This window comes from Pagrus pagrus (genome assembly GCF_965226575.1).
Source record: "Pagrus pagrus genome assembly, chromosome: 1".
NCBI lineage: Eukaryota > Metazoa > Chordata > Actinopteri > Spariformes > Sparidae > Pagrus > Pagrus pagrus.
In genome coordinates, this window is record NC_140185.1 from 13,976,122 (window position 1) to 13,989,668 (window position 13,547).

The 13,547-nt window shown below is 38.5% G+C and overlaps 1 protein-coding gene across 1 annotated transcript in view; it reads right to left on the bottom strand.

Moving 5' to 3' along the window:
- Positions 1-11,466, bottom strand: part of luzp2 (leucine zipper protein 2) — a 170,666-nt gene extending 159,200 nt beyond the window's left edge. Inside the window, exon 1 of the mRNA XM_084357627.1 lies at positions 11,219-11,466. Coding sequence (XP_084213753.1) covers positions 11,219-11,280 — 62 coding nt within the window. The 5' untranslated portion in view covers positions 11,281-11,466. The remainder of the gene's footprint in view (positions 1-11,218) is intronic.
- Between the last annotated feature and the right edge of the window lie 2,081 nt (positions 11,467-13,547).

Genomic DNA, 13,547 nt, shown 5'->3' on the forward strand with positions numbered 1-13,547 from the left:
AATGTAATTATCTGTAAATATGCTCTATGTGTTTGTAGCATGATGGGACTCCAACTTTCCTTTTCTTGTCAAAAACAGATAAATTACCTTGAACCATGAATTGTAAACTGCTGGTTGCACAGAACAGACATTTCATGGCATTGCCAAGGACCCTAGGAAAATGTGAAGGTCATTTCTCATTATTTTGGGATTTTAAGGACCAAGCCATTAATTGGTTAATAATCAGAAGATGAGCTGGTAATGAAACTACTAACCAGTTGCGCCCTAATAGTCCTCAGCTAAATATACTCTTCACTGACGTAATTCAGATGTTGCCTGTCTTGGGGGCTCAGAGCCCATCACATGAAATTAATGTCGGTACTACGCAATTGGTATGAGAAAAGTACAAATAAAAAGCTGAGAGGTATTTCAAAGCAGACCGGACTGACACAGTTGTCAGATTCAAACTGAATGAAAGCGTGAAAGATAAATAGACTTTGACTCCAATCTACTGCCATGACTGACATCTACATTAAAGAACATATGAAGAGCCCCGAACGTCAGCCTATATACATGAGTACAAACCTGATGGATTCTCCTTAAGCTTTGGAGGGAATAGCTGCTCGGAAACAATACAATGAAAACAGCAGAGGCATCTTATATGCGGTGCCGCTGTGACGACGGATGGTGCTCAGCTTTTGTTTATTATGGTTATACATCTTGCACTTCACTGTAAAACAAAAAGCCAAGCCTCCCACTAATGACTCATCACTGAGAGAACACGGGCATCATGTTTACAGGGACTGAGCAATTAAGTGCCTGCCAATTACAACAGCGACTGTGGCAACCAAACACTGATATATATACTGACAGCAGCAAAGGAGTGGAGGAAAGTAGTGGTTGATACAGCAATGAAGATTCACATCAACACAATAGCTTCCTTAAATCAAATTTGAGATGCACAGAGAAGACAGCAACACAATGAGTACAACACAAGCATTTGAGCAGTGACAGAAAGCAAAATAGAAATTAAGTCTCTAGCACACTAATGCTTTTTTTCACAACAGTTGTGATATATTTTGTTTGTCTTAACTACTGTACCATATAACCAATTTGGACAAATGACTTTGAGTAATGTTTAGAGGTGTTGCTGGAGCTCCTACTAGAGGTCTACCGATTAATCGGTTTGGCCGATTAATCAGCGCTGATAGGACCTTTTACAAACTATTGTTATTAGCTGGACTTGGCAACGATAGTTGCTGCACAGCCTCTACCAACCATGCGGGGGAGTACGTAACCATTGTGCATGGAGGATACACTGAGTCAATCATCATCATTTGAGGGTCACTTCTGCTGAAAATATCTGACACATACAGTAACATAATCTGACACATATAATTGACACAGACAGGTAACTGCTGTACGTTAACATTAGATTTGCAGCAGCCATACATCCGCGACTAGACTAAGAGAGACTAACTTTACATCAGAGAATTTTTTTTCATAAAGTAACTCTCCACTCCATGAAATACCTTCCATGTATTACTCTGGCGATAGGGTTAGAAAATATGGGCTAACGTTAAATCTTTGTGGTCCCGTCGTAACGTTAAACGTTGCAACAGCTGATTTTACTGGAGGCTGACAAGTGTGGCATTCAAGTCATATCTATTCTGGCATAGCCAGACCTCTATCATCCGACCCGTTTTCAGTTTATCTGGTCTCGAATATATAACGCGACACCATCACCTTGTCCATGATAGGGACAGGGCACTGATACTCACCCAGGGATGCAAACTCGTCGGGGTGAAAAGATTAAAAAGAACTGCCTGGAGGGGTCTGGCCCCCCATGAAGGAAAGTTTTAATTACAGCTTTAAAATGTAGATTTAAAGACTCTTTGAGCACAAGGATACATAAAACGCACCACAGAATTAATTAAATCTAACTGCAACAAAAGTAATGTAAGGGCTCTTGAACAAAAGAAACAGTCAAAAGAGTACAGAGCTAGGTCCACAGTTCATTACATTGCATAGCATCCACTATAATACCTTTCAAACAAACAAAAGCACGTCTGTTTGTTGGATGGTCAGTTGGTTTGTCAGCAGGATTACACAAAAATGTATGTGGATTCCCGTGAAACTTGGTGCCTCAGTCCAGAAAAGACCCCATGAACTTTTGGTGCAGATCCAGATAAAGGGAGAGAACCAGCATTTTATCCCTCACTTTCTTTAACATTGTGAGACATTTTAGTTAATGTAAAAAAAAAAAAAATTTTAAAAAAGCATGAATCATGACTGGTATCTGTGAGCGGGTACAAAGGGGTATGCTCTCTAGTAGTGGAGTACCATTCTAGTTACTACAGCCAGTAGAGGTCGCTGCTTAACAGCAAACATAAATATGGGTCGAAATAAGCTGCTGTGTTTTTCAACCTATACTGTATGGTTGTTCTTTCTGATAAGAACAGGCTCAAATCATAAGGATTAACAATAAGTTGGTTGAGGAGCTCACCCTATATTGTAGCCGCCAGCAAAATGGAAACATTAGTAACATCAAACGAGTAGTTTATGTCAGTAGTATTATGCAACTGGAATCTGTACTAATACTCATTTTACGTTCACATTGTGATGGCTACCTTTCAAAACAAAACAACCATATCAGGCTAATTAGCTGTCCCGAGCTTGACATATTGTCACATAGGCCAATTCAGGTTATCATAACGTTACTGTAAGAGATTTTCCTCTCAGGTGTGTTGTACGAGCCAGGTACAGAAGCCAGCTCAGAAGGTGTGGTCTCATTTTATTCCCTTTGACTGTGTCTTCATTGGTTGGTCGGTTGGTTGGTTGGTAGGTTTTTTAAATCATTGAAAAGGAAGAGAAATGGTCTCTGAGGAAAAATCAGAAACGCCATTTTTCATCTCAGCTGGTTGGAAAGGGGTGTTACAGAGTGTCTGTGTTTGATTGACAGCAGCTGGCAGGCTGCCAGAGTGCTGAGACGAAGTAAACAAAAGTTGTGCTGTAGTCTACATGTGATGGGCAGACAGTGGGTTGTTATTGGGATTAAAGAGTAAGGAACACACCAGTATCTAACAAGTGACATTTGCAAGTATGTTTACAAGCTATTTAATGTGCTGCAGCTGAGGTCCTAATTAGCTATCTAGCCTGCAAAGTGACGTTAACAGTGCACTTTTCCCCCGCTGAATGTTTGTCTGGTGGCTCATTCAGCAAGCTAAGCTACAGGACAAGATGTGTGTTGGATGATGGAGGAGAGCTTAAGGGGTTATTGTTCAAGTGCAATTTAATTTCAGTTGGATTTCACCATGCTATTGCTATATGTCAGAGTTAATAACTACACATTTTGTCTCAATCATTCTCTTTAATGATGTAAGTGTGCATCTTTATGTCTGGAAAATACTTGACAAAAGAGTTGACAATTTATTAGGTTCACCCAGCTTAAACAAATGCAGCCTACTACAACAAACCCTTTTTTTATTGATAATTTATGGTGATTTTGGTAGCCGATGCTGTCAAATCATACCATGTTGCACTGGAAAAGTTTCTAATATTTATCCATCCCATTTATACCAATGAGGATTGACTAAAAAACAAATACTAAGTATAACACAATACAATTCAACAGCACAGCAAACTACAGCCTCCAAAATGTCCATAAAGTTGATTAAAAATCTCTCAAACAGTTTCAACAAGCTGAAAGTTAAAACCTTCATGACAGTAGAATTTACTGCAGGAGTGTTTTCTTGGTTTATTAGGTACAACTACCTAAAATCAATACAGTCTGACAACTGGGTGCATGCCGATTGGTTAATCGGTGGTGCGACTAATGTCAATTAACTCAAAAAGTCATATCAGTAGCAGTATAACTGTGTTGCAATTGGATATTCCCTTAATATTTGTGCAAATCCGACGCCATACTGTGTCACTTTGTTTTGGCTTCAGCACCTGCCAATATTGTATTTATAATAACCAATAAAAACAACAAAGATCAACTGATCTCATTAAATGTGTCCAATTTCATATATCCGGTACAAAACAATGACAGAAAACGTTGTCCTGCCAGTACAAACATTTTGATCCAGCATCAACACATTCATCCACTGAGAAAACAGTGAGGAAGTAGCACAGCTAATATTGTCTATTTTCTATTCCTACAAATGTTATAATAGTTTTTGATTTGCAATTCATCTGAAGTGCATTCATCTGTAAGTGTTAAATGCATAATGCATTATGCCTTAGTCAAGCCACGTTTATTAATAGAGGGGAATGATCATTTTGTTTAAGCCTTTTAAGATCAAGTTAATGGCGGTCAGATACATTTCACTGCACAAGTCAAACCAACATTAAACTCGCTGTTCAATCCTTCACAAATGCTCTTGACTACACAATTACCGAAACTCTTTAAAGAGACCATACCAGCCTGCTTATGTCTGTATCATATCATCCCAACCCTCAATGTTTTCACACCAAGCAAATATTCTGTTTCCTGCATGCCACATTAGACGATGATGCTATTCAACGATAAAACTTTGTGTTTCAGGAAGCACGATAACAAGTAATCTATGATACACACTCTCAGTGTTTGAAGAATAAACACTGCTGTCATTTCAAATGTCTTCTGAGAGCAGTGAGAGCAACAGCACACTACCTGAAATGTGGCCTTGAATATAAAACATCTGGCTACTCTTCAGCCCGCACTGCTCATGGTCCTTTTAATTACTTTCTCATTTGTAGGAGCCACCCAAGGTTCTGTTTATTGTAGCCCACTTCATTACTGTCATGTGGCTGATGTGGTTGCCATGGTGTGACCATTATGGCATGTCCTTTGAATTTCAATTATCATTCACAGTCTGATTTGTGCTGAGGACATTACCGGGCTGCACAAATATCATTTTCTTTCATCTTGAGGAGTCAAACCCAACTCCCTGAAAGTCATATCTATAATCATTCTTCTGGAATAGATGTCGTTTGATGGCATGAAAAACAGAGTGCAGATGGGAGATAATGCTTATGTTTTGTCCAAGTCATTTTCAAACACACAAATGTTTTATGTTGCATAGATCTAATCGTGACACGGTTCGCTGCTGCACATTAAAAGTCATCCAGAGTGTGTTTCTGCATGGCTGTTAAACATCTATCTATCTTTCTATCTTTTAAGGTGCACCATCACTCCAGCCAGTCATTTTAACCACTTTTCGCCAATCTGCTGCTTTGCAAAGTGCATAAATCTTTACACAAGGGTGTCAGTTCAAACATGCTAGGCCTCTACGAAGCCATTCAGTATAAATACAGCAGCAGTTAATTAAAATAATAATTGAGCTCTCACTCAATAACAATCGAGACAAATGGCAACAAAGGCATGCTACACTTAAGTAAAGAAAATATAGGCTAGCTCTGCATTCCACATATAATTAGGTTTGACTTATTTGTTCAGAATAGTTGTTCTTTTGTCACCAAAGTGCTAAACAATGCCCAGGGATAAGAGGCGGATTGCTTCCACTTAGTCATTATCCTTGCTAACCGTTTGTAGTCCATCAATGTATAGATTGACATTACCATCTCCCCCTGGTCAATAGTTAGGTCTCATTCTCTGTTGCTCCACACTTGACCTCTAGTCAATCCCCACTTTCCCGATGTGTCAGACAATATTTGTGAACAACCGCACAGCGTGTCTCATCTAGACACCTCAAAGTGTAAAGCAAAATAAAATTCAGACTGGGAGTGCTCGTTCAATGAGAGATCATGTGGAGTTTCTCTCCGCTGCTGTGCATTTTGATTGAATGTATTCATTGTCACTTGTAAGAAAGTATTGATCGGATGTAAATGATGATCAGTGGAAGATGTTCAACTCAGCAAACGTGACAGATTGAGACGAAGACGTTATCTTTGGTTGTGATTAATGAAACAGAGACTGGCAACCTTTTAGCGCCATTTCAGCTTCACTATCCACAGAGATGAGAGTTGCAAGTTTAAAATTTGAATGTACATAATTGTTCTGATAGCTTAAAAGTTTCATGGATATTAGAGTGGATAATCTTTATGAACCTGCTAATCAGTTCCAAAATTGAAGGCAGCAATGTGATTACAAAGCGATGATCGATATTTTTGATTCATATATGATTTTTTTTTTATCTTACTGTGTATCAACTTGCTACTTTAAAACATAGCAAATTTGATCCATAATTAAAATAAATTGATTAATTCATTTCCATTATCTTTGTTCACGCTCGGCCATTTTTCACCAAAACTCAAAAAGTGGCCTATTTCAAAACGTAAACAGATGGCACATGTTTTAAATTCATTACATTAGTGTTGATAAGCAATAGTATATCTTTATTGTGATGGAGACTATATATATATATATATATAATCCTAGAATTTGGATATTGATATGTCAAGTGTTGTCTTTTTTGGTTTTAAAGGCTGCATTACAATAAAGTCATGTAGTTTTCTGAACTTACCAGACTGACTTTATCGACAAGGAATTTATGTGCTTTTGAGTAGTTTTAAAATACATCTTGTATAGTGATATAACATAACCTTGTGGCTGAATGCTTTGTGCACCAGTCAAGCTGCCGTTTACACCCATGTCTGTACAGACCCAAATGTAGTACTTGGTGAAATCAGAGGTATCACTACAGTATATTGACATGTGTGATTGCAGTTTCAAGTGAGAAACATGCTGACTAGATATAGACTTCTTTTACAGAGGAGCACAGAGGACTGATAGAGAGCTGTGTTAAATGGTGCAACAATGAACATCTGAAGCTCAATTTCAGCAAAACGTTCTGTACCAAATATGAAAAAAATTCACTCCAGGTGTTCCTGAGATATGGCGCTCATGAGAACAGGACAGACATGAGGTCACAGTGACCTTTGACCTCCAATTTGTAATCAGTACATCCTTGAGTCTAAGTGGACATTTGTGCCAAATTTCAAGAAATTCCCTCCAGCGGTTCCTGAGATATTTTGTCACAAGATAGGATGGATGGACAACCCAAAACATATTTTCTCTGGCCACGGTTGTCGTGATATCATTTTACATGCATAGAGCCCAGCCCTACATTACGTTTCACCATCTCATTGATTCAGCCGTGAGGAACGTACAACTCAGTCTTACAAAATTGTTGCATTGAGACTTCCAAGAGAGAATCACAATACAATCTACAATTGATTGTTTCCCCCATCCCTAATAGATATAGGGACATGCTGCTGTGATTACAAAAGGTTATCATACAAGGGAAAAAAAACCATGATCAACAATATCATGTAGCATTTATAATAGTAGCTGCCTGCCTTCATCATTAATTGCTACACCTCATAAAAATCTTCCTTTTCATGTTGGAGTCTATGTAACATTAAAGAGATACTCCTTTTAATCTACAATATGCTCATATCCACAGGCAGATGTTAAGATATAAAGCAATGCGGCTGCGTGTCTGCACTCTATGTATAATCCAGGGCTCTCTGTAGTCCTTCTAATTGCCGTCCAAAATACTCATAAATATTTGATGTTGTGGAGATCCCACCAGATATCACAGTTTCCAAGAAGAGTCTGCAGTGCTAAGGTAAGAGACATCAAAGATAGTGTCAAGAAAATGTGTCAAATATGTTTCATGAAATGCTCTGAAAGGGAATATTTGAAAGTGTAAAAAGGTGGAGCTATTTGATCTGTACAGAGAAGAAAAAACAAGCCAAATGCAGAGAAGCAGTCTTACTGTAGCTGCCTCCCCAACCCTGACCCAGGGGTGGACAGTCATATCTCATGGGACTAGTGTCAATGCAGCCTTGTGTTCTGCCTGAGTACCAATTGATTTCTCCAATGACACATAGCCCTGCACCACCATTATGTGGCCTGAGTAATCCACTCAATTCATTAAAATTGAATCTTTTTTTACTTTAGCTCTCACATGAGCACCAAAATTATTTTTTACAAATGTTACAGAGATTATAAGAAATGATATTTGATAATGTTCAAAATTGAGAATTTTTGTATTTATTTATGTTTTAATGTTTATCTGTGTTTTAGTATTTAGTGTGAGCCTAAGAAGCGCCTTTTAGACTTTAAGGCTATAAAACAGAATTAGCATAGACCAAAGGCTTATCAAACTGCTGCTATCATACATAAAAACTGAAATGCTTCCTATTTCATTAACTCTCATTCCTCAGGCGACTTTATCAGGTCACACAATGGAGGTTGCAGTTAACATATAATAAGGATTCTCTATCGCCACTGATGCGATGATAGTGAATTAAGCAAAGCGAGGCAGAGCAATACATAGACTAGACAGCTCAAGTCACAATTCATTTTCCTGCTCCAGGTACACTTTACAGTCAGTCTCTTCAATGTTACACTATAGCCACAAAAGAATGAGGATGTCACATGTGATAAGCCTTGTCTGGGTCCATGACCTCCAGAATAACAACAAAAATACTGGTGCTTGAGCCACCAATCAACTCTCGTATCACTTAGACTGAAAGCAAAATCTGCCTGTAGTATTCCTTCGCTGGTTTTGATGACCAGAAAAGAAAGAAAAGCTGAATATCTCTGAAATATTGAGTTTGATATGAGGTACACAAAAGAAGTTGAATTCTGTACTGCTCTTAATAAAATCTGACTATGTCAGCGATAATAAAACCAAATTCAAGAGCTTTATGTTAACTGCATCACTGCCGACCGCTATTGCCTCAGCAGAAGCACTCCAGGGTGGCGGTAGATCAAAAGAGGAAATAGCGAGATAATAAGCTGGTTAATTACCACTGCCTATTAAAGGCATATCTAATTCTGTATGTTTGACAGGGATAATGACAGTAGACCACTGAAGGAGGAGTGGAACAATGATGGAGTGGACAGGTGCTATGGATCAACTGTTTTTCCTATGCATTTGTGACCTTTCATTGAATCCATGCATGGATGACTGTGTAGTGAAGACAAATCTTTAGACACAGGAAAATAACATTTAGCCGCCCTTATCAGTATCAAAATAAAAAAAGTAGCCATCTGAAGACTTAATCCTGGGTAGATTCTCTACACAAAAACATACGCATAATTCATTTTGCCACTGAACCACATTTTTTTACTGTCTTAAACAGCACAACCAGATCAACATATTACCCCTATCTTCCTGATGGTGAACAAATAATTCTTAGCACTTTTCAGTATCAGTGTGAAAGTTCATTGTTGATGTCCAAAACAGTGCTTTGATGAAAACTTATTTAAGATCCAAGCTTTTTACTTAAGTAAGACAATGATAACTGAGAGAACTCCTTTAACCAAGGAAGAGGCTTTGCAAAGATGTTTCCATCAAATCTTTTAGTATATTTTTATTTAATACAACACGCAAACAACACTTCTTTGACACAGTTTAAAAACGCATGGGACTTATTTCAAGGCTGTTTTCCTGGTATTTTTGTCCACATGTTCAGCATCCAACTGAATAAAATCTTAATTGAGTAGAGTTTGTGCAACAGATGAAGTGATCTTTAAAAGACCCTGTTTGTTACATGTCTTGTTTCACTGATTTGTAATTAGAGCGAGTTTACTATTTAAATCCACCCAAATGGTTGCTATTTTTTTCAATTACATCATTTTAAGATGAGCTCATAGCTTGTTCTTTCACATCTGCCTGCATTGCAGGTCTATCCGGACCCACGGCATGTTTAGTTTTATTTTCAAAAAGAAATTGAGGTTCAGTGGGTCACAGTTGAGGTATCACCTTTGCCTGGACAACCCTCTGCCTTTGACAAAACGCAGCCTTCTGCTTTTTTATGTTGAGTTTATAAACTAAAACCCTGATTATACCTATGTGTTCTGGTAATTACCTTTCATGACATGCCCCCTCAAGAGGTAGCATGCAATCTGTGCTGCTGACCTGCCGAATGATCACCGTAATGCCTCCCTCTCCAATTAGCACCCAAAAGATCTTAAAAATAAACCTTGAGACACAAACTGTATTTTAATACACAAACCTAACAAACACATTATTGGTATCATAGCTTGGAAAAGAGCTAAACAAGTCTATCTGTATTCACAATTAGAAAAATAAGTTAATAAAGCTGTGTGCTTTCAAACCTGCTGCCTGAAGGTTATTTATGTATTTGCCTTATGTGAGCATTAAAATTGTAGGATTGTTAAAGGCTATGTGAGTGCTTAATTTGCTGGCTAATAAACGCTGGAGGTTAATACATCAATACAGCCCCTAGTTATATGACTCATACATCATCAGTGTACCTCTCTGGTATTGACAAATTTGTTGAATTGAAGCTATAACCTTGACTTGTTTCTCTACAAGTCTCTATCTACTGTAACTCCTAAGGCAAAAGAAATAATTCTTAAAAAGATTCAGGTATTTGTCTTATTAGTAACTATCAACAACAAAACAATGAGCTCAAAGCCATCATTCTCCCTGCAACTGCATTCAACTAATTCGCCAAAAACACGAGACAACAGTATTCAAAATGTTTTGGGCACTGAGGAGAAAAAGGAGAGGCAAGTTTTATAATGCATGCCTCCTTGCGTGTGATGTCTCCATGGTATAGTCAAAGCCCTGAATTTGCTCTCACGGCTCTCATTAAGGCAGTGGTGTCAGGCACTGGCAAGGAAGAAGGACGATTTTATCAATGATTTAATTAATCATCAAAACTGCCTCTCCACACATTCCTCTCTTATTCATTCTTCTTACCCATCACTCTTCTTTCAGCTTCTTCCAAAGCCTTATATTGCACACAGACACACACACACGGACATATGTATAGAAGCACACACACCTGCTCTTTTTCAAGACACTGCAACACAAGTAGCCTTGTCCTTTCTCTCAGTTCCCCTGACTTCAACTTGCTCCCTCCCCGACCAGCGGGCAGCAAAAGTCCCGAAAAAGCAATGTCACCACTATTCAGGAGGCATCGCATTCAGTGAATTAGCACCACAAAAGGACAACTGTCTCTCAGCCTGCCCAGAACTGAGAAAAGATAATAGGCTAGTTCAACAGATAAGCTCTTCCTTCCTCCTTTTAAGTCTTTCAGTCTCCAACATGCTTAGCACACAGAGACCTCTGCTCGGACAAATTAAGGCTTCTGTATTTGAGAGAACTGAACAGACCTTCAAATTAGTAATCCAAGATTGCCTATTGTATCCTTTGAACCTATACCCTCCTTTTGTTTCAGAGTCTCCCTCGCAGGGTAAAACTGACCAAAAAAGAAAAGCCTTCTCCTCTTTTTTTTTATCTCTTACCTGGTGTTGAGACTCAGAGCTGGACAGAGAAGCAGTAAGCAAATAGCTTGGATGAATTTCATAGCTGTCTCACACTCCCGTTCCTTCTCCCCGTCTTAGATGCTTTTTGCCTTTCCCCCGCGTCTCTCTCCCTGCTCTCTAGCTCTCCCACTGGCTGCCTGGGTTTTTTAGCGCACTCTCATACACACACACACACACACACCCAGACACACAAGCAGCGAGGCAGACAGATGCAACACAGTGGCTCGGCGAGAGGGAGGATCTCTGGCTTTAAATAACACAGGGACACGGACCGACTTGCTAATGGAAAGGAGCGGGTGGGGCTGAAATCAAGAGAGGGAGATGTGGGAGTGATATGATGTCAGCGCCCGCACAGCTCCAGCTATTGGAGAGAGGCATTCTTGCCATTGTTTGGTGCCGGTCGGTCCTCCAACAACACATCTCTCCATTCATTTCATTGTGACTCTTTACTACCTGCAGTCTGATAGGTAGAAATACAACAAAACATTCAGCGTGGTCAGTCTACAAGAAAACACTCATTCAGTCTCAGTAAAGTCAAGGTTCAATTAAGACAAGACACTAATAGATTTAAAGTGGAATTAGTAATGAAGCTCTGTACTTAAAACACCAAGCAAGGTTAGGTGGTTGAATGTGAGTAAACACTGAAAATAGAAAAAAAGAACTTATTGAAATATAAAACTGTAATGCCAAATATTATTTACATGTTGCTATCTTTGCTTCTTTTTTTTTTAATAAGGCGTAATCCTGCTAACAAAGCAACCAACCAACCAACCAAAGAACCAACCAACAAACCACAAAAGAACCAACCAACAAATAGACAAGGAACCAACAACCAACCAACCAACAAACCAACCAAAGAACCAACCACAAACCAACAAACCAAACAATCAACAAACCAACCAACAAACCAAACAATCAACAAACCAACCCAATTATACACCAACAAAACAACCAAGCAACGAAACAACCAACCAACCAGCAAACCAACCAAAGAACAAACCAACAAACAAACCAACCAAACAAACAAACCAACATGGGTGAAACAATGTAGAAGTAGGGATATAACATGCTAGCTATTAAACTTTGTACGGATTCAGCAAAGGTGATGAAAAGATTCCAATAATGACTTAAAAGTAAATTAAAATTCCCGACAAAGATTGGGTAATCGTAATCGTTAAAATCTTTGATTAGTCTGCATGTAATTTTACATCTTATACTTTCTGCTTTCTTTACTCCTCTAAGACAGTAAACTGAGTATAATTGGGTTGTGGACAAAACAACGACAACGACATCATCTGGGGCTTTTGGAAACACAGATCAACATTTTTCTCCATTTCCTGACGTTTTATAGACCAAACTCCTAAAAATTGTGGACAAAAATAATAGACAGATTAATCGACAATAAAAATAGTCATTAAATCTCATGAAAATTATATTGAGAAACTATTTATGGATACAAATAAACAGATTGGAAATGTTTATTTTGTTGAATTCAGTGAATTAAATACCTTATAACTCAGAAACTTCATTACACTGATTTATTGGCAACATTGCCACAATGGTCGTAATAACACTGGCAGGGTATATAAGGTATGGCAAAATGTCTTACGGTCAGCAAATTTATATCATCTTACAGTATCTGTGGTCAAAAAATCCCTTTTTTGTCTCTTGTGAGCACAAGATGTAAACTATGAGACTAAAACTCATATATTGTTGGAACAGGCTGATACAGATCTTTGCTCACACATCATAATTTGTTCTTATAGAGAAAAATTCAGTGTTTTAAGGTAAGGTATACAGCTCTCATTCTTTAGATCAAACACACCCAGACACCTATCGAAAAATACAAATGTGTAGTAATAAAATCATCTCACCCCCGGCCTCACTTGCCCTGCGGATCACTTTGAAATTCAAGGTTAACCTAATGAAAGTAAGAACAGCTCAAGAACAAAATGTTGAGAACTGAGAGGATGTTCCAAGTGAGACTCCAAGCCATGTAATACAGGTAGAATATTAAGCAGTCCATACAAAAAGGTGGAGGTCACACACCATAGGCATGATAAATGATTTCCATTACAAGTTTAATAGAGTTTAGAGTCTATTGTCCCCAAGTTGTAGCCCATTCTCCATACTGAAAGATTTCCACCCATTTATGTGGTATAATTAGAAGTTCATGCATGGAAACCCATGGTGACCAGTTGTAATGAGCCTGCTAGACCGCAGCGTGCCTTGGTTACCGGGGCGAGCGTCCTCTGCGGACCTACGTAATCTGTCTCAATCATGTATCACATCAGCCAGAAACTTGTAT